The sequence below is a fragment of the Prinia subflava genome, chromosome 14, assembly GCF_021018805.1.
Source record: "Prinia subflava isolate CZ2003 ecotype Zambia chromosome 14, Cam_Psub_1.2, whole genome shotgun sequence".
NCBI classification, from domain to species: Eukaryota; Metazoa; Chordata; class Aves; order Passeriformes; family Cisticolidae; genus Prinia; species Prinia subflava.
The window spans coordinates 2,212,809-2,237,516 of NC_086260.1; the positions used below are offsets into that span (position 1 = coordinate 2,212,809).

The 24,708-nt window shown below is 41.4% G+C and overlaps 1 protein-coding gene across 1 annotated transcript in view; it reads right to left on the reverse strand.

The window, feature by feature from the left end:
* Window positions 1–2,412, reverse strand: part of LOC134558168 (contactin-6-like) — a 71,824-nt gene extending 69,412 nt beyond the window's left edge. The window contains exon 1 of the mRNA XM_063411787.1: window positions 2,256–2,412. Coding sequence (XP_063267857.1) covers window positions 2,256–2,397 — 142 coding nt within the window. The 5' untranslated portion in view covers window positions 2,398–2,412. The remainder of the gene's footprint in view (window positions 1–2,255) is intronic.
* Window positions 2,413–24,708: the final 22,296 nt, after the last annotated feature.

A 24,708-nucleotide genomic window follows, 5' to 3' on the forward strand; every position in this document is an offset into this window, starting at 1 on the left:
TTTCTAATCTCGTCCCGCATTTATTTTGCTTCTCGGAGAACTTCCTATCTTGAACAGAGGAAAAAAGTATTTTTCACATATTAGGTTGACGTGTTGAATAGGTTTCTGGAGGTATCATTAATTCAAACTCCAACTCAGAGCTAGTTACCTCGTACTAAAGAGACAAATACACATAAACCCTGGTGCTTGGATAATAGGTTTGATTCAATTCTTTATCAGGGAGATTGCAATAATATGCCAGGCATTCCAGTCCAGGGAAGAATCCCATTTCGTGAGGTGTTGAATGAAAGTGTCATAACAGCAACGTGCCTGCCTGCCTGGATTTTAAGATAGAGCCTGAAGTATTGGTTGAAACAAAGAATTAAATTGGCTGGCAACATGAAAATAAGAAACAAGGAAATGTTGACTGTGAAATAAGTGTTTCAAGGTAATTTGTTCTGCTATTCTCATCAGGTCATTATGACGTTTTCCATGTACTGTGAGGTTTTTTTCCCTATTGTAAGACAACTTAAAACTCCCAGTTCTGCAGTGATGCTGCTAAATTGAAGCATTTTCCTGTAAATTTGTGCTTGTCAGTGTAAATAACAGCCTTTGATTTGTCTGTCCTCTCTCTTCTCCATGGGGAAGGATGTAAATATCTGTCACCACTACTGGAAAAGTGGTGTAGTGCTTGATTGTGGGATAAATTTAGCATTCTGTGGTGCTGTTAGAGCTGGAGGACTGCAGCAGGCTGAGCTGGGGGCCAAGCACACCCAGCTCTGGGATCTGCTCCCTGCAGGAACTTTGTGAGGTGTTTGGGTGGGGGTATAAAGCTTAAGTAAAGGAACTGCTTGATCTTAAATGCTGAATAATCACCAGAGCCTTCTTTCTGTCACAGATATTCCTGTTTCTCCTTTCTCCCCCTGCTTTTTATTTTCTTTTTTAATTTTATTTTTTTTACACCTCGTTTGTGCCTTCATTTAAGGATATTCCCTTTCCTTAGGTCTTTTCCCAGCTCCCTTGCTGGCCTGCCTTGGCTCCTTGGGGATTACAGACTCCATGGACAATTTTGAGGTTATTCTCCCTCCTTTCTAAAATGGAATTTGTTCTGTCACTAAAAAACTTTCACCTCCAAATCTCAAAAAAAAAATTTTCCCATGCAGTAAGTCTGCCTTGAAAAAGTGGAAAAATAATGAATCAATTTTTTTTTTTTTTTTTACATTTGACCAGCTCTTGGAAATCAAAGGTGTTTGAGGAATTCAGGGTAAAACATTATTAAGTGAGGTACCAGTGATACCCCTTTTGATCAGCTCTGCTGAAAGAGACTCTGTGCACCAGCCTGACCTCTGATGTCTCCTTTGTGTAACCCCTGTGACACCAGGTTTGCTATGAGAAATGGAACAAGATTAATAATTAATCTGTTTGCTGGTGTCTGAAATAGTGACACAAGGTTGGCTTTAGTCACATGTTTTATTAATGGGCTTTGAAAACAATTGCTTTCTCCCAGCAACAGACTGCTCTGAGCTTTAGACTGCAAAAAAAAAATGGGCTAGAGGGAATATCTGGAGTTTTTTGGTTGTCACTGGAGTTTTTTTGGTTGTCACTGTTGTTCCCCCCCACCTCTCCAGGGCATTCACAGAACTCGGTCACTGCGTCCAAACCTCGTGAAAAAGGTTGTGAAGTTGTGAAGAAGTGAAACAGGGAGCAAAGATGAAATAAATTTTGAATCATCTCAAGACAGACATCGTGCTGCACCCGAGGGAGCTGAAATATGAAATATTGCAGGGAGTAGCTCACACTTTTACACATTGAGTAAGGAAAAAGAGTGTTTCTTTGGTAATGTAAAAAAAAAAATCATTGTGCCAATTAGGGGAACAATGTGTGGCTCAGTTAGACCTCATTAACTACAGAAAACTCAAAGCTTTTTACAACAATTCCACCCCCAGCTGTAGCTACCTGTGGGATAACAACAAAACCACTGTCCTAAAAAGTGAAAACACCTTTATTAAGTGAAGATAATTGTGCTCATCTTCCTTGACCTTGCAATTTCCTGATTTTTATTCTGGCTCCCGAGGGCAGCAGCCATCAGATGTCTGGTTTTGTTATTAATATTTACCAGGAACATCTTGGGTTTTTTTAGGAATAAAGAGTGCTGAAGGAAGTCAAACCTTTTGGATAGAATCCCCAATGATCCTTTAATTACCCAATAAATTACAGTCCATGTGCGGAATTATTAGCAAAATAATGCTCTAATAAATATGATCTTCCCAACTTACATGCAAATTGAAGCTTTGCCTTCCTGCTCAGAATTGTTCCAAATGAATTAGTGGCCAAACACTGGTATGTTCCAATATCCTGATTTTTATGTGGGTTATTGATTGCCAAGCTGCCTCCAACCAACCTGTAGTGATAACTCATGGTAAGATCAATATCTGTGCCATTTTGCTTCCACCTTTGAGGGGAAAAAAATCAAATTATGCTTATAATTTACAGAGCCTATTCATATTTATCTTAAATAGTGTGCTGTAGCATACCTGTAATGATAAAAATGTAGTTAAATATCACAAAATTAGATCATTTTTCACACACCACTGCTCCTTACATCAATCTTAATGATAGCAATAATGGTATTCTTTGGAAAATCTTTACTTTAGTCACCAGTGTTCACCCAAATGTCCACAAAAAGTAATTATAACTTATTCACACAAAGTATCCATGCAGTCAGGAGGGGGGTTTAGACCTTGTCTACAACTACATTATTTTTTATCACATGAGTGGTACCTGAATATGCTTTACAGTCCTTGCAAATGATTAATCATGAATTTGGCAACGAAAAAGCTTTGGAGATGTAGATCAGGAAGGATTGCACTTCAGAGGGCAGAACAAAAGCTGAGAGGGAAGTTTTTATACAGCAAGTCTGAGACTGATCATTTAATGATGAGAAGGCTGCTGTTTTAAATCATGATTTGTCCCTGTTAGTCCACTAAGCAGAAAATGGATTGTGCCTGCAACATTACCCGGCTGCTTACAGGTGTCAGAATACAATTTCTCTTTCAAAGAAAATAACTATTAAGTGTTTCAGGAAGGGAATTTTGGTGGCTTTGCCATTAGTCATGTTAGGGTTGAATTTTCCTTGCTCACATGAGGGCCAAAGGGAGGACTCAGGCTCTGAGGCCTGCAAGTCTTGGGTTTGTTAATGCCAATTTTTAGATAGTCAGCAATCCTACAATTACACAACCAGGAATTTTCTTCTCCTGATTTTATATCAGAGCCACCTCGTCAGCCTTTTTAATTTCTGATAAATTTGTTTGTTCATTTGATTTTATCAAATTTTATCATTTGATCTCTGGGTGATTCTGAGCCCTCCGTTGACGGAAGGTTCATACAAAAATTGCCAATGGCTCACTTTGGGTTCCTGACAGTGCCCAAACCAAGGGCAATCATCTCCTTGTTAATTACCCTAAAAATGATCCTTTTCTGCTTATTTGCAGAGCTCCTGACAGCCAGGGCAGCTTCCCCTGGTAGCAGAGTGAAACAAATTCACACTTCACCCCTGGAAATCTGACCTGGACACGCAGCCCAGGGCTTTGCCAGCCCCCTCCAGACCTCTCTCCACACCCTCACACTGCTCAGGAGAGGTTTTTGTGCAGGGAGATTTCCACACTGGGCTCTGAAATGCAATTCTGTGCTCCAAGGGAAATCTCCACAAGTACAGGGAGTGTCCTGACCCTCAGGTGAGCACTGGTTGTTTTGAGAGATAATGACTGGTCAAATACGGAATCAGTGGAATTCTGTGAGCAGATTCTAATAACATGGAATCACTTCTTTGCTCACATGATTTAAGAAATTATCTTTTCAGCATGCTGCTATAACAAAAATATCAATATAATCATCCTTTCATGGATGCATCCACACTAAAATATTTGGGTGCAACACTCAACTCTCAGGAATTCCTCCCACAAATTCCAGCTGATTTTTGGTGTTTCTGCATCTCTCGTCGATTCCTTTGTGATGTTTGCTTTACTTGGTCCAGGTTTTGCTGTTATTTTAGGGTACTAGCGTTTGCATTTTGCCATATTTCAGGATTTACATACGCTCCGAGTTGTCTAAAGCTTTCCATTTTCTAATCTAAGATATTCTGGTATTTAATTTGCCAGTTCTCTTTAATTTCAGAATCAATCACTGAAATAACTGCTGTCATCATTGCATGGCTCCCAATTAAGGCCTATAATTGTTTTTCCAAACAAATGTGAAGACGTTGGCTTAGTTGCTGCAAATGAATTCTTCACAGTATCCCCATAATCATTCTAATCACCATGGTACAATGATTATTAAACTTTGCATATAGATCAGGGGTTCAGCTCCTGGTGTGGGCTTTTTCCCTAATTAATATGTTTACATCACTGAAGGAAGCGAATTAATGAATTCATGTGGTAGACAATGATTTAATCACTTTGTGTGTTCTGCAGAGTATTAATACACAGAAATCTGGGTAATTATTTTAGGGAATTTTAACACAAGCACGTTAAGACAGAGATCATCTATGTATTTTTGTGATTTTTTTGCATGCAGCCATTGGAAAATATTTGTCCTCAATTACAGGAAATACATCCTGGATTGGGTTTTTTTTCACCAGTTGCTTCAGAACCTAAACTTTAAAAAATATCCTGTATTCTGATGCTGAATTGATCAGTTCCCCAGGAGCCCAAGGGCTGTGAGTGGGTATATGCTCACATGATTTAATAAATTGTCTTTTCAGCCTGCTGCTATAACAAAAATATCAATATTTTCATGACTCCATTGTGTCCTGTATTTCTTAGATTATTTGCATTCAAATGGAAATATCCTACCTAGCCACCTGAGGCTTTCTTGTAATTGGGAAAAGGATTTGCAAAACCCCCTTCATGTACAGCATCTCCAGTGAGGAGGAAAATGGGGAGCTGAAAAACTCTTCCCTGTGAACAAGACAGCAGAGGGTGAAGGAGTTTTTAATTCTACCCCACTTTTGAGGCAAAATCTGCTCTAAGCCATGGAACAGCATTCCAGGGAACGAGGACATGAGAGCAGGGCTGCAATTTCTTTGCCAAGGGTGGATTTTTGGGATTACTGGGGATCGTTCTCCAGCTTGATGCAATGATTATGAGCATATTTGATGCCACTTGCAATCCTCGTAGACTTCGTGCCCTCCCTTTCATTTCTGTGTTCCAGTTATCCTCGTGCTGCTTGGATTTGGATTGGATTTGAATCTCTTTATCTCCTTTTAGTGCCGCACTCTGTGTTGGGCTGAAATATTAAAATGTTGTTCTAATGAATGTTGCTTGTGCTGCGCTTGGATTTATTTATTTATTGGTTCCATTGGCTCCTCTCTGAGGAGATTACTGAGGGGAAAACACCCTCGATTTCCAGCTTGCATGAAAATTCAGGATTGTGGAATTGCTCTGGATATTGAATGGAAGTGCAGGGAAAGAAAGCACCTGAAATCAAACAAAAAATGTCAAAATACTGCTGGAAACACTGCAGGGTGTTCATGGATAGGCTGGAAGTAAAAAAAAAAAAATAGGTAAAATTCATTGAGTTAGTTGGTGATAAACCCTCTGGTGACTATAACCATAAAAGCTTAAGTGCCCAAAATGATAAATCTAATTTAAAAAGTAGTGTTTATTTACCACCAACATCACACCAGGAAACACCTGGAATAATGTACCTGATATTATGGACAATTTTGACTTTATAAAAAAGACATAAGAGATAAAATTATATTTATCAGACCATTTATATGGATCTCTTAATGGAGATGCTTCCATCCATATTTTTGTTTCCAGTGTAATCTGTGTTCTCTGTTACTTCCAAAGGGAAAACTGTGTCTCATTTTTATTATTCAGCCCTTCCACCTACATTTCTACACAATTCTTACACTGTGCTTCCCAGACACACAATATTTTGAGGAGGAGTTGCAAAAAATTATCACTACATTTGACAAGTCTATAAGAATAAAAGTGTACCTAGTAAAATAAAACTTTTAGGAAATGCTAAGCATTTTTTAAAATTTTATTTCAAGAAAAGGCATTTATCAGCATATTTCTTGATGTAAAAAAATGCTAAATAGCAAATTAACTTGTATCTAACTTTCCTCCTCTTGGAGTGGTTCTGTATTTCTGAATCAAAGAGAAACCTCCAGCAGCCTTTGCTGTTCTTTGCCATCACTCGGCAAAGGAGATGATTAAAATTTCATACTGGGCTTGATTTATCTAAAATTGTTGGAACTTTAAATATGTGGGCTCAATGCTTATCTGACAAAGCCAGCATCAGCTGTGGGGAAATCAAAGAGAAGAGGAAAGCTCCCTGTTCCCTCCACGTCGTGGTGTAATTGCAGCAGTGATTGTCTGATAACTTCTAATTGACCTCGGGGCTCCAGGACCCATCCCCAGATGTTGAGCTCACGTCCCTGGAGCCACTGAGGCTTTGCAAAAAAAATGGGAATGGTGAAAAAAAACCCCAGAGAATTTAATGAATTGGGGGGTAGAAAAAATGAAAGGTAAAATATGGATATCAAATATGGGATGGGGAAGACTTCCCAACACTCCTGCCTGGTAGCAGCTGCTCCCTCTGCTCTCTGTGGGGGTGAGGAATCCATGGAGGGAGAAAAGAGTCCAGGAATATTCTAGGAATAGGCTTAAATGTGAAACAGAAATGGGGATGATCTGGACAGGCTTGGAATTCATGGCCTGAACCAGCTGATGCTGGGAGAACAGGGAGAACAGATGGGTTGGGAAATACAAGAGGATTTCTACTCGTAGGAGGAGGAGTTGCACTGTGAAAAGGAAATTAAGGGTTCCTTTAACAAAGGAAATTAAGGAAATTAAGGGTTCCTTTCATAACACAATGTCTGGGGACAAATCAGGCCATGAAATCCAAAAGCCAAGCTGGTAACCAATGGTGGCACTTTCCTGGCAAGGCTGTGGTGGGAGCAATTAAAACCTCTTCAGTAAATATTCTCTAAGAATTTGATAGGACATGATTTTCTTTCATATCTTGCATGAATGGTTTATTTTTTATATATAATTTTCCTTCACCTCAACCATTACTCTCCCCATTATTTTCTGAAGAAAGCATGATGTTGTTGGTTTTTGTTGTGTTTTTGTGGTTTTTTGTTTGTTTGTTTGTTTTTGTTTTGTTGTTGTTTGGTTTTTTCCCCAAGATTCCCAGCTTTTCCTCTTATCCAATTTGGATTTCCAGATCCTTAGGGCAAGAAGTTGTACTGTAAATGATGAGTCCACAGTTACTGAATAAACAAAAAATCCTCTGTACCAAGGTTTTATTAAGTGACTCTTGTAAGGTTTTGGAGCTGTTTCTCTAAACAAACACCATAAAATATGCACATGAAATGCTGGAATTAGAAAAGGGGAAGGATGTTTCTCTTCTGCTTTCCAAGCATTTATTAATGTTTGGAAAGTTTTATTAAGTACAGATGCTCAGTGCGTCCATTTTCCCATTTTTCACAGCTGTTCTGTGTATTCAGAATCAATTCTGTACATTTTTAAATACTTTGGGGATGATTTTCAACTATTCTCTTTTCCTGTGTTAATTTTCTTTACAGCAAAGCAGCAAAAATATTTTTCCTTCATTCCTCCAATTTGCTCTAAACTTCATACACTCCTGCCGTGAGCACTCACCAGATTTTGGGGTGTTTATTTCTGGTGGTGCAGTGACTAAAACCCAATTTAAAGAGTCCCAGTTAGACAGAATTTCCCCAAGGTTGACTTCACCTGTAGTATGGCAGTGGATATCCTTTAGCTGTGCAGTTCAGGAGGATCTCTGCATTTGCTGAGCCCATGGAATAAGTGATATCATATGGCTCTTGGATAAAAATAGGCCCATGCAGGGTTTCTTCCCCTGTGAAAGAAAAACAATAATTTAAGATTAGATGTCTTTAGCGTGTCCTTCCACATAAAATTGTCCTTTGGAGTCCTTTGCTTTCAGCTGCAAGTTCAGGTCTGCTCTTGCATTCAGCAGAGAATCCACCTGCAGACATTGCACTATTAAGGAGGAAATATTTCAAGGCTGATTGATAATAAAATCGCAGAGCTCGGGTGCTGCTGATTTATTTTGCAGGTGACAGTGAAGCTTCTTTGCATATTTCCCATGGAAGTTCTCAGGCCCACCCTGAAATGTGCCCACCCAGCTCCTCCTGCTGTGGGTCAGGACTGGAAAAGATGGAATCAGCAGGGAAGGGTGGAATTGTGGAATTGTGTTCCCTGCTCACAGCACAGCCTAAGGGAACCACTCACCTCCCTCTCCTCTAACCCTTCCCATCCCCAGAGATATTATTTTTTGTACACATTATATGAGATATTATTTTTTGTAGACATTATATATACTTTTCTATACTGGTCTGGGTTTAGGGTTGTTGATTTTTTTTTTTAATTTTTTTTTTCTTATTTATTGGTATTTTGGTGTTTTTTCCCTCCCCTTTTTCAATCCTTTTAAAGGAGTAGTAACATTAAATAATCAACCTTTATTCAGATCCAAAATGAAATGATTGATTGCAAGGAAAACAAGAACTATTTCTATATTTCATGATGATCTTCCTTGCTCTGGGGAGAAGGAAGAAGTCAATTTGTTCCGCAAACCATGAGGGCAAGGCAGAGCAGCTCCCTGGGATGGGGGCTGGCTCTGCTGAAATAATCTTTGTTTCTTGTCCTGCCACTCCTCTGGGTTTAGTCCCTTGACAGATCTGAGGACTTCTTTTCTCACTGTCTGTACAATTGACCCGTTGACTTGTCCTTTCTTTGGGAGGAATTTTCTCCCCTTCTGGGTTCATTTCCTCACTCCTCGTTACCTTCCCAGAGCTGCCAGGGAGGAGCTGTTCTGAAGCCACAAAATGACCCAGGGATCATCGTGCTGCATTTGAAATCCCTGTGCCTGCCTGGGCCAGTGGTGAACTGCCTGATGGACATAAAAACCCCTACTTCACCTCATAAAAATGCAAATATTTTGGTAAACTTGGGATTAGTTTCTCATGTTTTTTTCTAAAAGGAATTTAGACTCATTTGTCATTTGCAGAGTATTGAATATCTTAATTTTATATCCCCTTCCCATGTCCTTAATGCAGCAGGCCCTTAATGTGTAGAATATTTTACACAATATTTTACAGCTCCTTTCCAGGGGACATGTCCCAATCCCTGTCACAAAAACACTGCCCATGAATTTTAGTAAAGGCAGCTTCTTGCTGTTGTTTTGTTTTCTCTTTAATATCCTTTCCTCGCTGGCTGATCTGCAGCAGAGAATAACATCAAATTTGTGAGAAATGATGTGCACTCTCAGAGCCAATGGTGTCCTAGGAGTCCATCTCTTATTTATAGAAAAGGTCAGGCTGGTCATTTCTAATTTCCTGATGCATCCTTTTGTGTTTCCTATAGAGAATGGCCATATATTTCTTCTCCATCCTCCAGGTTCAATACAATCCCCATTATTTCTCTGGAGATACACATGACAAATGCATTTTCGTGGGCCTGTTTGCTTTTTTTAAGATTTAAACAGTTCAGATTTTTTTTTTAAAAAAAAATCAATTGTAATATGAATATTTGATTAAATGTATTTTTTCTATAAAAATAAAAATTGTGTGAAAATCCTCAGCGTGGTGCTTGAAAGTAAATATAAACTCTTGTTATGGAATGTCTGATAAGAAGTTAAAATGTATTTCTTTATGATGCCAAATCAGTTTGATCTCCATAAAGACCGTAATTACGCCAGCCTGAATTCAAAGCTAAAGCAGGAAAATGAATCATCATCCCTCCATTCATTACATGATGTTGTCTTCAGCCAGTGCAGGATTAGCTCATGGAAGAGGAGAAACCCTGATTTTTCCATAATTATGGAAGAACAGGGGTGTCCCAGTGCTTCCCAGTCACTGCTTTATGGGCAGTGGGTGGATGATATTCCTGATATTCCTGATATTCCTGATATTCCTGTCCAATGGAGTTAAAGAGGTTTCACCCAGCCACAATAAATGTTTCAATATTTATGCTCCGCCTCATCCAGACAGGGAGAAAGAAAAACAAATCTGCAGTTTGCATTTAATCAATTTAATTTCCTGGCAAATCCTGCTCCCTGTCCTTTCCTGTTTCTGACTCTGGCTGGGTTCATGTTCAGCTCCTTGTGAGGTCTCTGCCCCGCTGGAAATGCAAAGGAGAACACAAGAGCAGTTCAGGCTGGCCCAGGCCCAGTCTGTGGAGTGAGTGTGGATAATTCAGCAGGCCAATACTGTAAATTATCTGACTTTTATCCCTTTCCTACTCAGCTCTTCCTTCCCACTGGGATTTTTTGCAGAGTGGAGTTGGAATTACCATTACTCCGAGCTGCTCAGTGAGAGCAGATAAAATCTGCTTTTTTTTGGTGAAACTGAAAATGTCCCAGAAACATCATGAACTATTTGCAGGGAAAGAGTTTAGGTTTGCCCAGGAGAATCAGCTCCAAGGAGCCAAATTCCAGAGGATTCACTGGAATGGGGAATTCTGGTGGGCTGGGAGCACAGAGAAACTGAGGCTGCCCCATCCCTGGAAGTGCCCAAGGCCAGGCTGGATAGGATTTGGAGCAACCTGTGATAGATCCTTACAAAAGATCATAAGGAGAAGCTTCCAAATGCAAACCTGCCATAATTCACATAAGCAAACCAGATAAGGAGGAATTTATCCAGGCTATTAAGTTCCAGGAAGGCTGTAAATTCCAGGGGTAGCGAGTTCCTAATGAATCTTTCTTAATGTGCCTTAGATAGAGCTTCATATCTGATCCAAAACATTAATATGACTTTATGGGCCAAGGCTGACACCTGATTAAGGGGCGTCTTTTAAATCAGTGTGATAGTAAAACACCTGTCAGCTCCAGCAAAAGGAATGGGACAGGTGAATTAGAGCCTTCCCCCTTCTAAAATTATGAAAAATCCAACTTATTCAAAATCTGCTTAATTTTTCAGCTGAAGATACGGGTAATCTTTAACTGGAAGACAGGGAGTTTATGGAATCCACGGATTTTTCAATGCCATGGAGGGTTTCCCTGCAAAGAGCACTGGGGTTTTTGACTGAATCTTATCAGAAACAGAATGAAATTATTATTTCCCTCCTCCAAGGCCTGGACCAGGCAGTTCAAGGGCTTTAAAAGGAGCCTGGCAGATACAAAACGAGAGGCAATGGATGAGACACTGCTTGGTGCCACCTGAAGTGACACCCATCCCTTCAAGGAGCCGGATTTTTACACTGGGAGAGAAGATGGGGAAAGATGAAGCAGAAAAATGCAGAAAATGTTGTGTGGGAAGAGAAACTCCTTGTCAGGAGCACAGGCAGGACTCCCTCTGTCCCCCCAGTGCCACCCAGCTCCCGTGGAGTGAAGCACCACACACAGGATGTGTGATCAGATCAGATCCTGTAGGTTTGAGCAGGACCTAAGAGCTGCAGGGTTTTCCCAAAGGGCCCCACAGCTTTGATGTGTTCTCTCCCTTCAGATGTCGATGTGCAGAGCTCCAGAGACACAGGGCTCTCCTTTCAAGTCTCAGCCTCTATTGAAAGAGTCAAGCTGGGAGCACTGGTGGGGTCCCACAGCGTCTCTGCCAGCAGACACCAAGCCAGGGAGACTTTTAGCTCCCTGTGATGTTGGGAGAGGGGAGGCAGGGATGAGGCACACGCGGGGAAGCCCGGGCACTGCTGAAGTCACAGAAACTCTCAGTAATGATGGGGAATTTGGCACTCAAGCCCAGGGTTTATAAAGGAAACTGTGTGTAAAATGACAGCCAAAGGCATCCCTTTGACAGAATCATGGATTCACAGCAGCTGGAAAAGGCTTCCAAAGCAACAAACCCATCCATCCACGCTCACCACACAACCGTGTCCTCAAGTGCCACTGCCACACTGTTCTTTGAACACTTCCAGTGCTGGTGATGTCAGTACTGCCCTGAGCAGCCTGTTCCAATCCTTTAGAGCCCTTTCCATAAAGAAATATTCTCTAATATCCAATCTAAACCTCGCCTCTCTCAACTTTAGACCATTCCACCTGGGGGACAGCGGGGAAATTGTGCCACTTCCTTGAGATTTGAAAAACAATGAGGGCAAGGGGATGAAAGGAGGCACAGCTGGAATCTGGCATTTCCCAGGAGCTGCCACTCCAAGGTCCCTTCCTCTGTCCCCTCTTCCCACGAGTGATGGATGGAAGCTGCCTGTGCCTCACTCAGAGAACCCCACTCCTGATCTGAGTTTGGAGACACAACTTTTATTTAATCAGGGCTCCTGCAGCCCTAAAAGGCACAGAAATTTGAAATGTTTTCAGTAAGTTGATTCTGCGCCCTGTCAATTGTATTCCTGGAGAAAGGAGTCAAATATTCCAATATTTTTGCTGTTATTTGAACAGGATCTCTCTGGTGGGGCAGGTAGGGCAAGCTGAGGCAAACAACATGTTCAGGTTATGGACTGACTGCACATTTTCCTTGGGTGTGAAAACAAACAACCAAGCTATAAAATAAGGATTTAATTCCTGATATAACTGTTATTGTCAGAACCCAGCATGGAGAATCAGGGTGTAATATATCACAGGTGATAATTAAGGAAGTATTATGCAAAAACTGTCATAGCCATGAGAATGATGAGCCTTTTTCAATTAAACATATATAGTGACAAAAGATTTTGTCAAAATGTGATGCTCCCAACATCTTTTTAGGAGTTCTATAATAACCAGTATTGCTTCAGCACTTCCTAGGAATATATTTGGGTAGTAGCAAATTTATTACCCATCTAACAGACACATTCTAATCCTAAAATAATTTAGGATGGATCCCTAAATGCCAAATATGACATTTTCTCCTGGTATCACCCTGAGTGCAGCAATCAAACCTCAGATTTACAGATACCGTGTTCCATCCAAACCCCCAAATATTCCCTAAAGATTCCAGACCAGGAGTTCAAGTTGCAGAGAAGGAAAATTGCTCCTAATGGATGGGTTGTGGGGAGCATTCAGTGGAGCTGCACTGATTTAAGCTTTTGACTGGAGATGAGCACAGATTTATGAACAATTCATGGCAGGGATGTGTGGAAGGATGCTCCAGGAGAGGGGCTATAAATACACAATGTGTCACCTGTATTAATAATGGAATATTTTACTGAAGAAGAAACAAACAAGTGAGCAGCAGTGCTGAAATTCCTACATGGGCCTGACTTATTTTGGTTTTATGAAAAGATTTCCCAAAGACTTTTTGCTGTTGACTTGTAGAGAAGTGAAATAAGAGATGAAAATCACCTTTTCATTAGTGAGGGTGATTTGTTTGCTGCCACAAACCTGGGCATATCCTTCAGATGGAGAACAGACATCTAATTATGGAGACAAATATCCTGATGAAGTTGGAGGGATGTGCCTTTCTGATGGATACTAATCCTGACGTGGGCCTTTCTCAAAGAAATTCCATCAGTTTTCTGTGTTACTAGGCAAGCTGAATAAATAATAATGAACCTTTTCCAATCTGGTGCACGAGCATTTTGTTCACTGTAATTTCAGTTCCAAGGGAGCCCCAGATTCAATGACAGATTCTGTTTGCTGCATTGTACTCCTGTAAAATTCATTTGGCACTGCTGCCAAACTGACTGAAGGCTTAATTCAATAATTTATACTACAGGAAAAGATAACAGCTATATCATTTAATATCCTGCCACTTAAATAAAGCCAGCACTTTGGCTTTTTTCTTAACTTTTCTCTGTTTAATATGTAACTGTGCTTTGCTCTTTTGGAGGATGGGGAGTAATTAAGCTCAGATGAGTTTTATCATTGGAATTTGGTGTGATGACTCCCAAATTTTATTGATAGATCCCCTGTCAATGCCTTATTAACCTGAGAGAGTGAAACATTGCCTTGAATAAGCACATAACAACATGAGAAACTGCAGTTCTGTTTATATGGAAAACGAGGAAAAAATAAAGGAATTTGGGGAAATTTCAGACCCATTTGAGTCTTTACAACCCTTTGTGACTCTGGAAACAGAAGGGAGAAAAGGAGAATTGCTGCACTCAAAGATCCAGGGAGGAAGGGAGAGAATTCATGGGAAAGGCTGGCTTGCAAATAGTCTGAATTTACTAAAGCAAGCAGTGACTCATCTTTGTTTCCAGAGGCCACACTTGGTAATTCCCACTTATGCTCAACAGGAAAATCGTTGTAATGTGAAGTTGCATTTTGGTTCTGCAGCACTGAGAGCCCCAGACCTTGTAGAAATCCAGATACAATCTCCATTCTACAGCACTATAATGCAGGTGGGTGTTCAGGCTTCTTGTACAAGCTGTTTAAATTTGATTTGTTTATTTTGAATAACTGGAACAAAATGGCTCCTTCCCAGACGCTTGTTTTTCTCACTAGGGCTTAAGTAAGAGGCATGAATTAAACCAGTCAGGAATTAGCTGCAAGACCCTGACATCAGCAGTGATTTTATATGTAGATAACAAGGTTTATAGCCTGGGATAACACTTAGAAATAATTGAGATCGTGAAGATAATAGAAAAACATGTGGAGACCATTTATTTTTGTAGCCCAAATTACTGCCACGGAAAAAAAAAATCCTCAGGACACAGAAAGATCTGATATAGAAATTTCAGGCTGCCACCTACTTTTTGCTTTCAGATGATTGATAACTCAGGAAGAAAATCTTGGGATATAAATCATCCCAAGCAATGATCCAGGCAAGATTAAAAAACTCTTTATTTTCTTACATATAATTGAAGAGGAGTGGAAAGGATATTTAAAACATTTTAAACCTAAGGCAAGTCCTGATTTAAATTAGATTATTCAGGCAGGATATTATCAAAATATTTATTGTGTGGACTGACTGATTTGCATGCAATTGTCATCACAGTACTGACATCCATTTGAAGGACCAAAACTAAATCTGGAATTTAAATTTTAGAAAGAAAATGGTCTTTCTTAACCAAAAATCAGGTTGCAAAATTGACAATTGAAGGTCTGTCTGAGATAGATCAACCCTCATGTGGCTTTGTTGGGGCTGTTTGGGTAAGATGAATTTTCCTGGCCATCAGCACCTGTAGATGTGCCTCATCTTGAGAATATTTGTATTTAATTCTTATTTTGGCATCCTGGAAAAAAAGACACAAAAAAAAATCCCCAAACAAACAAACAAACAAAAACTATCATGAGCAGCAGAAGGGAAATAGAGATTTAAACAGCAAAATGTGGTTGGGATCTCACAGATTTCACAGGACATGGTTTTATCCTTTGACTCCTCCTGCCTTCCAGAAAGCTGCTGAAAACAGGGAGGTGCAATCACTCCCCAGGAAAAGGCAGCATCATCCTCTGTTTGGAAAATATCAGGCAAGGAAAATATAATTAGCATTGTATATTCTGTTATTGTGTCTAGCACGCTGAAAGCTCCCAGGCACTTTCAAAATAAATAGAATAAACAGAGATGAATGAAACTGAACTCTGCTAAATATCATCAACGAGGATCTGCTTTATTACTGGCAATTAAGAAGGGAAAGTCAAAACACAAGCTCTCATTATCACTCATTGATTAAAACCCAGTTAGAACATTGCCATCCCGAGCAGCCCACTGCTCTGCTCGTTCCGCATTTCAGCACAGAAAACAGCACAATACTTCAGAAATAATTAGGAACACAGAGTTAGTGATCAGCCTTAATGGTCCCCAATAAAATTGCCAAGGCAAATGATTATGGATCAGCCAGAAGACACATTTTGAAGCCATCATCTTTTGTGGCTGTTTATAACCTTCATGATGATTTTTTTTTTTCCCTGAGCAAAAGCAAATGAACTTAAAATCCTTCCAGTAATGGCACCCTGGAATTTAGCAGAAGACACAAGCATAACTTTGCAAATGCTGTTTTTTTGGGAAATGACTGCCAGCCATTGAGTTGCTCAAGCAATTTTTGCCTCCACTCTCTATTTTAAAGGAGCTAATATCAACATTTCTGATGCAGAGCAAGCTGGGAATGTCTCACTGTCAAAATTACTGTGCTTTTCCATTCAAGGAAAAATGACCTTTATCTGACGTGTTCTCCAAAAAAAGTAAAAAAGCATTGACAGCATCAACAACAAAACAAAACCCAGCTGGAAGGATCGGGGGAAAAGCAGGCTGGTAGGGGAAATTCTGCCTTGGAGCAGAGATGGAAAGGGAATGGATCAACAGGAAGGGCTGAGAGCCAGGGACACGAGAGGTGGAAATGCTGCTGGCCATGTCAGCAGGCTGAAAATCCAGGGAAAACTGGAAACTGTCCCATTTAGTCACTGCCTTTCCTCTCCTGAATGTTTGGCACCATTTTAAAGGTGCACAGCAACAGCAGCAGCCCAAACCCGGGGGCTGAGGTGTCCCTGTTAACCCTTCCCGAGGTTCTCACCCCAGAGAAGAGCCTGGAACTCCAGGCCATGGGAAGAGTTTGCACCATTTGTCCTCCTGTGTCCCCTGTATCCAGAGGAAAACCAGAACCTGAAATGCTTTTCATGGGCAGCTAAATGAAAAATTCCACAGCTCTGGCAGCTGTTCCATGGCCAATGCCAGTTCAGCTGCTCCATCACCCTCTTACCTCCTCCCTTTTATCTCTACTTTCATTATTTGTTAAAATCCAGCCATTTCAGGAAGCAGGAATCATTCATTATTAAATAATACTATTTTCATCAACTTTTACAAGTTGCAATTTCCATTCAAGCCTTTGCCTATTCAATCATCAAAATTATTTGGCAAACCCATTTTTTTTCCAGCTGGGATTTACATTGATCCCTCCACGCTTCGGTTTCTACCCTTGCCCATTATTTCACTTCAATTCCCTGGTTTTTAAGAAGCTCTAAAAGATTATTTTATGTCTTTTTCCCCACATGAAAACATCCAGAAAGGACACGAGTGCAGAAGAAAAAGTGAGTCCAGGTTTAGGACTTCTCAGTCCATTGAGTTCTCTGTGATTTTTGTAGAATTTTGCTGCTTGGGTTGGAAACAGAAATAAAAACCAGACAATCTACAGTCAGAATGGCCTGATGGGAGCTTTAGCACCGGGCCAATAATGAAATGCAGGGAAAACATTTCATATCTATTACTTTGGGGTAATTTTTCTCTAATCCAAAAATCACAAAACCGCCGTAGTTCTTCGGAAACCTCGCATACTTGGCTGGCATATTTTCCCCAGCTCTAGTAGGAACTGATAACAGGCTGCTGAATTACTGCTTAATAAAGCACTAAATGAGTGCCATCCAAGATAACGGGGCATTAAATGACGGCTATTCAGGGAAAAAGTAGAAGTGCAGAGAGAAATGCAAGAGGACTCTCTGCATGGAGGGAAATTGGATTAGTCATCTCATCTCTGCCAGTGGTGGAGTTCCAACTGCAGCAGATTGAGGGGAAAAAAAAAGGAAAGTGTTTTGGTGCCAAAGAAAGGAGGGCACTCGATGTAGGGGCTGCTTCTTGTCACTTGAGCTGGGACGGAGGGTTTAAATTGGGGGGGAAATGTCAGCAGTGCAATGTAATAAACGCAAAGACCAAATGAAATGCAAAGATGAAATCCAAAAAGTGAAAAGAATATACGGATGAGATTGTAGGTCGAAATAAATTAAGAGTTCTTAATTAAAAATAATAACATTTCTCTGGGAAGGAGAGGTTTAACAATAGGTAGATATTGCTGCTCTCTAAATCTCACTGTGCACTCTTAGCTTCATGGGATTATTCTTAGATTCTCTGAAGAAAAGACATTGTTGTTCCCTGCCAGTGAGCACTGAAAGTCAGTGGCATCACTGGCAATAAAACCCTTTTAATTTGCAGTCAGGCTGGTGGATATTAATGAGGTTTACCTTTCTTTAAGGCAAATTTGTGGAGTACATGTGCAGCACCATTTTAATTGCAGCACCACACATAATTTCGTGTATCGCCAGCTTATCTCCTGGAGAGGCTGGGGGTTAATTGAGTGAATAAAATAAATGTAGACTAATTAGGAGATGACAAGTTATAGCTGATAAGGTCACTTGTCAGGCAAATATGAATTCAATATCTGTTGCATAAATGGTTACATTTTCTCTGGCCTAGAGCAAACTATTTGTGTTTTGCAAACTCACAAACCTACAAGGAAGACACAGAGAAAAGTCTTTTATTTCTACCATATGTAGTGTAAATCAGAATAAATCTAAATAGAAAGACGGTGGTATCACACTATATTCTGATTTAAGTTGCATTATACCATCAGTGATTTTAGTAGCTTTAGATTAATATGACTGAAATATGAATCTGATTAATGCTCAGTAAGTTACTAGAGATTAACCCCTGCAGTTGACATTGTATTGATACCCATTTTTTTATAAGCTGTGGGAAATGTAATAAATCATCAAAAACTATTTGGCATAAGTGTATGAAGTGAGACAAAGTTAGGGGATGAAGAAATTGCATTCCATAAATCACATTGGGGCTGGGGGAAAAGGCCTTCTGAGCATGTGAGCCCAAGTTTGGGTAGATTTTACTCTAAATTATTCTAAATTTTCAGAGTGAGCTCATGGCACTGAGATGGGGACAATCCCAAGGGCTGGGAGGGAGGAGTGGCAGCCTGGGCACCTGCTGGGCACTGAAACAAAACAAACCCTGGTCTGGGCACCCAGCACCTCCACAAAGGAGAAGCCAAACTCAAGGGGCAACATGCTCTGATTTTCTAACTGTGTGCTGTTTTCCCACACAGTTCTCCCAAATGATAACGAACTTTGCATCTGCTTTTATGGAAATCCAGTGGCAAACAACCCCCCAGACTGGAGATCCTTGCCCAGAAACAACCTCCCATGGAAACAGCCTTCCACTGGCTCTGGAATGAGGCTGGAGCCGTGCCTGGATCCCTGCCTGCCTCGGAGCTTTCCTCCCTGGGGTGCAGGGGTGGAGCTGGGGGTGCCCTGCATGGAGCAGCTCTGCTGGGAGGAAAGGCTGGCACAGCTGGCATTGCTCACCTGGACAGGAGAAGCTTTGGGGAGGAAGGGCTGGCACAGCTGGCATTGCTCACCTGCACAGGAGAAGCTTTGGGGAGGAAAGGCTGGCACAGCTGGCATTGCTCACCTGGACAGGAGAAGCTTTGGGGAGGAAGGGCTGGCACAGCTGGCATTGCTCACCTGCACAGGAGAAGCTTTGGGGAGGAAAGGCTGGCACAGCTGGCATTGCTCACCTGCACAGGAGAAGCTTTGGGGAGGAAAGGCTGGCACAGCTGGCATTGCTCACCTGGACAGGAGAAGCTTTGGGGTCACCTCAGGGTGGCCTTGCAGAGACTGAAGGGGATACAGGAAACATGGGGAGAGACAATGACCGGGGATGGAGGGACAGCACACAGGGAATGGCTTCACACTGACAGAGAGTAGGGTTAGATGGGATATTGGGAAGAAATTCCTCCCTGGGAGGGTTCTGAGGTCCTGGCACAGGGTGCCCAGAGCAGCTGTGGCTGCCCCTGGATCCCTGGCAGTGCCCAAGGCCAGGCTGGACACTGGGGCTGGAGCAGCCTGGGACAGTGGGAGGTGTCTGGATGAGTGGAATGGCTCTGGATGAGCTCTTAGGTCCCTCCCAACCCAAACCATCCCATCACTCTGTGATTCCACAAAAAAGAAAGGTGAAGCTGCTGCACGTGTGCCCAGGTTTGATGGCAGAACAGCTCCAGCACAAATATCTGCACTTTTTTTACACCTTTTGTGCACTCCCCTAAGACATTTGCAGAAAGAACTGCACAGAAATAACCCCGTTTTTTCCTGCTTTTCCTCAGGCTGCTGCAATATCCAGGACCTGTCAGAGGCTGTGGCTCTAGGAGAGCCCTGCTAATGCCTGACACACCCCAGGAATCCCCCTGGCCATCGGGGGGGTTCCCACTCGTGGCTCAAGCACGACCTCCGAGTGTCTCCTGTTTGTCTGGCAGCCGGGGTGAGTGAAGTTCCCAGCAAATAACAAAGTGAAGTTGCTCCTTCAGAGGAAATATTGCCCCAGCAAAGAGTGTGACAGATCTGAGCTCGCAGACGTTTTGTGCAGAGGAGACAATTTAAAGCCACGGCGATTTCCCCGCTGATACCTCGAAGAGTTGGGATTTTTCAGCCATCTTTCACTTTTCCCTCAGAACCCTCCTCCTCCCATCGTGTTTGGGAGCACTGAGGACAATTATTCTGTTTCTAAGGAGCTCCAGGGCTGCGGTGAAAGGTGCATTTGTCATTACAAATATCTTTGTCCATGAGAACTTTTCATTCCCACCAAGAGCAGCTCCCACCACGGCAAAGCTGGGAGGAGTTTGATTAAAAGATCTGATTTCCAAGTCGAAATGAATGAGTTACAGGTAATTAGTGCAGGCTGAAAAGCAGGACGATGATGTTTGGAGCTAAACAATGTCACACACAGTGCCTTAATTAGCAGCAAAAGTGATTTAGCAAAGTAATATTGTAATTCCAATCCAATTGCTACAAATTATTAATAACAATAAGCATGGAATAACCACGATCCACTAACGATGAGATGCAATATCTGTCACAGGAAAACATAGGGCCCCTTTAATAATGAGATTGTAATTAGAATAGAACAATAAAGCAGATATTAATATTGAACACAGGACAAAATACTGGCTACACTATGGAGAAGGGGGAAAAGTGCTGTAGAAAAATTCTACAAGGGTCTAAAAATCAAATATATCAAAATAAAGTTTTAAATTTACCTCCTGCTGCAAACCAGGTGGGAATTTGGGCAGTGTCTGACCCTTAGGACAGGAATTGGCACCTCTGGGTGGGGTTGGCACCCGAGGGGAAGCAGGGAGAGGCAGGGAAATGGGGGCTGCACGTCCCCTCTGTGCCTGAACTCGAACTCCACACTCAAAATTTGCCCTCTTGTTCCCCTCTCACCCCCTTCAAGAGAAGCCTTAGAGAGCCTTTGGATGTTAATTGTGATAACTGTGCCAGCAACCACAGCAATTACTGACATAAATCCTCACGTGGTGCATGTGGGGATGTTCCTCCCGTTCCTGAAACTGTGTAATTGCACGACAATTAAACACTGCTTTTAATTTTTAATAATTTTTTAAGAGTTGAATCCTAAATATGAATGAAGTAATAGAGAAAAGGGGTGTCCTGGAGGGTGAAAAACAAACGTAAGGTAAATAAAAATAATCCATTCACATTATTATTGGCTGGTTCAGGACTCAGTCTCCTGGGAAATATGTGGTTGCCCTGTGGTTGTGATTGTTTTGGGAGCTAAAACTGGGCAAACTGTGGGATCTGAATTTCACAGGGCAATGAGGAGGGCTTGGCACAGGGCCCTGCTGTGGCAGCTCCAGGCTGAGAACAGCTCAGAGCTGTCCCAGGCATTTCCACCCAGCCAGGCCCACAGGACCAATCCATCCCTATTCCCCTCAGAGCTGCTTCCCATCCACGCTCCACCAGCAATTTTTGTGGCAATCACAAGATTTCCTCTTGCAGATGGGGATGAAAAAATATCTCCCAAGCCCAAGAGGTTTAAATTTGTAATATAGGCACGATAACCATGGCCTAAATCATCCTGAGGGGCTGGAAATGACTCTGGGAGCTCCAACCCTGTGACAACCACATTTTCTGTCCCAGAGAAATGCCAACCATAATAATAATAATACATTAAAAAAAAAAAAAAAAAGAAATTTCTGGTTTTTTGTTTGGTTTTTTTTTGGTTTTTTTGTTTGGTTGGTTTGTGGGGGTTTTTTTTGTTTTTTGGTTTTTTTTGGTTGGTTTTTTTGGTTTTTTTTTTGGTTTGTTTTTTTTGGTTTTTTTTTTGGGGGGGGGGGTTTTGTTTGTTTTATTTTTGGTTTTTTTGTTTGTTTTTGTTTTGCTGACAAGAGGCCAGAAGAGAAAACTCTGATTTTTGAACCCTCCCCAGTTGGAGTGGGATTGTGGCAGCAAGATTTCCCCAGGAATGTCAAGCAGGTGTGAACGCAGCGAATTCCAAGAAGTTTTCAATGTTAATTCCTGCTCAACAAAACCCACGCACATAAACAGCAATCAATGGGCGCTAAATGAAAAAGAAGTAGCAAATCAATAACCCCAGACGTTTTATTTTCCAGCTTCTGCAAACAATGGGAGGGATGGGCAGCCTGGGATTATGTCACAGATTTTGTTCCAGCACTTAAAAATTTGTGGGCAAGGCCTTCACCCATGGCAGGGTGTGCAGAGCTGCTGGGCGGGAATATTAAACAACAGGGAAATTTGGTTTTGTTTTTAATGTCAAAATAAAGGAGAGTTAATTTTTTTGAGGGTTTTTGTTTGTTTATTTTGTTTTTTCATGTTTTTTGTTTTTGTTTTTGTGGGTTGTTTGTTTGTTTGTTTGTGATTTTTTTGTTTGTTTTGGGTTTTTTTGGTGGGTTTTTTGTGTGTTTTTTTGGTTTTTTTTTTAGTTTGGTTTTGATTTGTTTTGTTTTTGTGGGGTTTTTTGTTTTGGTTTTTATTGTTGTTTTTGTTTGTTTGTTTGTGGTGGTTTTGGTGGGGTTTTTTGGGGGTTTTTTTTGGGTTCTTTTTAATTTATTTTATTTCCAAGGTCATTATTTCTGCAAAAAAATATTCTCATTCCTGCTACAGGAAAATTCGACTTCAGCTGGGTTTCCTCCCTATTTCATGTAGAACGTAGATGATCCGTGAGGTCCCTTCCAACCCAAACCCTTTGGTGATTCCGTGATTTTATGGCCATAATTCTCTCCATAATAAAATCTAAGTTTTCAAATGTCAAATCTTTAATTGAGGCATTGGTTATGGAGATAAGAAGGGAATGGATTTGGCTCTTAAACTTCAAAAAATCCGAGATGGTAACTCTGAAATCCCCACCTCAAAATTCAACTTCTCTGGGCAACCTGGGCCAGGACCTCAACCAACCCTTTTCAGGGAACAATTTATCTCTAAAATCTGATCTAAACCTGCTCTTTGTTCAAACAATTAGTTAAAACCAGCAATTTTCCTTGAAAATTCTGTGCTTCATTAAACTGTTTCAGTAATATATTATTGTGCCTTCTTAAGTTTAATTTCTTTATACTTAGATTTGCCATTGTTGACAATAGAAAATGCTCAAAATATTTGAAGTGCTTAATCACCTGCTAATTTCAACTTCTTGGCAGTGATAATAAAGTAAAATTGAATTGTCTTTGAAGCTGGTTCAACAAAAAAGTGGAAAAAAAAATTAATGACTTCTAAAGTACCAGGATGTTATTTTACAAAGTTAATGAGCCTTTTGTGCTGGGAGATGAAATGGTTTGATACGAAACAGGAAGAAATCATGTAAAAATTTAAATAAAAGGGGGAAAAAATAATGTAAAGCAACTAATTGAAAAGATTGGGAAGCCATAATTATTTAAACCAGCATAAAAATAGACAAGGCCTTTCAGTTTAGAGAATTTAGACACTCAAGCCATATAGAGAACATCAAACTCTGGTGAATTCACATCCATGAATTCCAGTGTCTGCCCCTCAGTCCAGGCACTGTAAATAACATTTCCCTGACAGCAAAATCGATGCAGGCTCCAACCTCAGGGTGCACCCTCAAAGCAGCACCTGAGCTCTCCCCTCTCCTCCACCACACGTCCGTGCACTCAGGGGAGTTCCAAAAAAGGGGTTTTTCTGGGAGATGAGGCACAAATAGGGAGATTCTGCTGTGGAGTGAGTCCAGGCTGTGGTAGGGAGCATTAAACAGAATTCCCTGTCTCAGGTTTGGGGTGGTGTGGGGTCCTTGGGAAGTACAAGGGTGGCACTGGTGTCCACTCAGGGCAGGCTCTGGGTTTGTCTGTCTGGCGGAAAGCTTCAAACCCCTTTACAGTCTCTAAATATAATAAAATAATGCAATATAATGCAATAAATGTAATAATGCATCTTCAGGGCATGAGGGTCCCTTTTCTCCTGGCTTTGTTGCACCAGGGGATGATTATTGCTCACGGATGTTGGGGAATGAGCTGAACCCCACAGCATGGAAACAAAAGTCCTTCCAACCTCTCTGCCCCCTCTCCTGGGAAGGCCTCTCCTGCCACAGCCTTGCCAGTCATTTACAGAAATCAGCTTTTTATTTCCCAAACCATGAAAACCTCCACGGACACCTTCATTATCACCAGTGTCTGACTCATCAGCAGATCTCCAAATGCCTCTGGTTGTTGGGGGAAGCCTTAACATTTCCAGGCTGGACGAGTTCATCTCCACATTTTGCTGTTAGAAATAGCAAAGATGTCACTTGTCTTAAAATATATGGTCTGCTGTTCCATCCCTAAAGGTGCTGTTATGCCAACAATAAATCTGCGAGACACCGCAGGCAGAGTGTGGGATGTGATGTATTCAATATTCATCCTGCTGTGACCCAGAGGAGGATCAGGACACTTTACATCAGGAAATGTCTCTCTCTAATTTAACAGTTCCAAAATGATGGGCCAAAAATCCAGCCCGGGGGGCTGTGGCTGCGTCTTTGGTTGATTTGGAGGCAGGAAGCCAAAGGGCTCTGTAAAAACCCAGTTGATGCCTCATTTCCAAAACGCAGGTCAGGCTGGCTTGGAGCAGTTCTGCTGTCCACAGGCTGATGGAATTCACTGCTTTTTCCTTGTCTTTAATCCTGGAAAATCCATTTGCTCCCAGGGAGGGCCATGGCTGTCAGCAGGACAAAGGGCAGCACAAAGGGCACCTCTCCAGGCATGGATTTATCAGAAGGGAAGGAGCACCAGGAATGGGCTCACAGAGGTGTCATTTCCCTCTGGGAACAGCAGGGACAGGAAA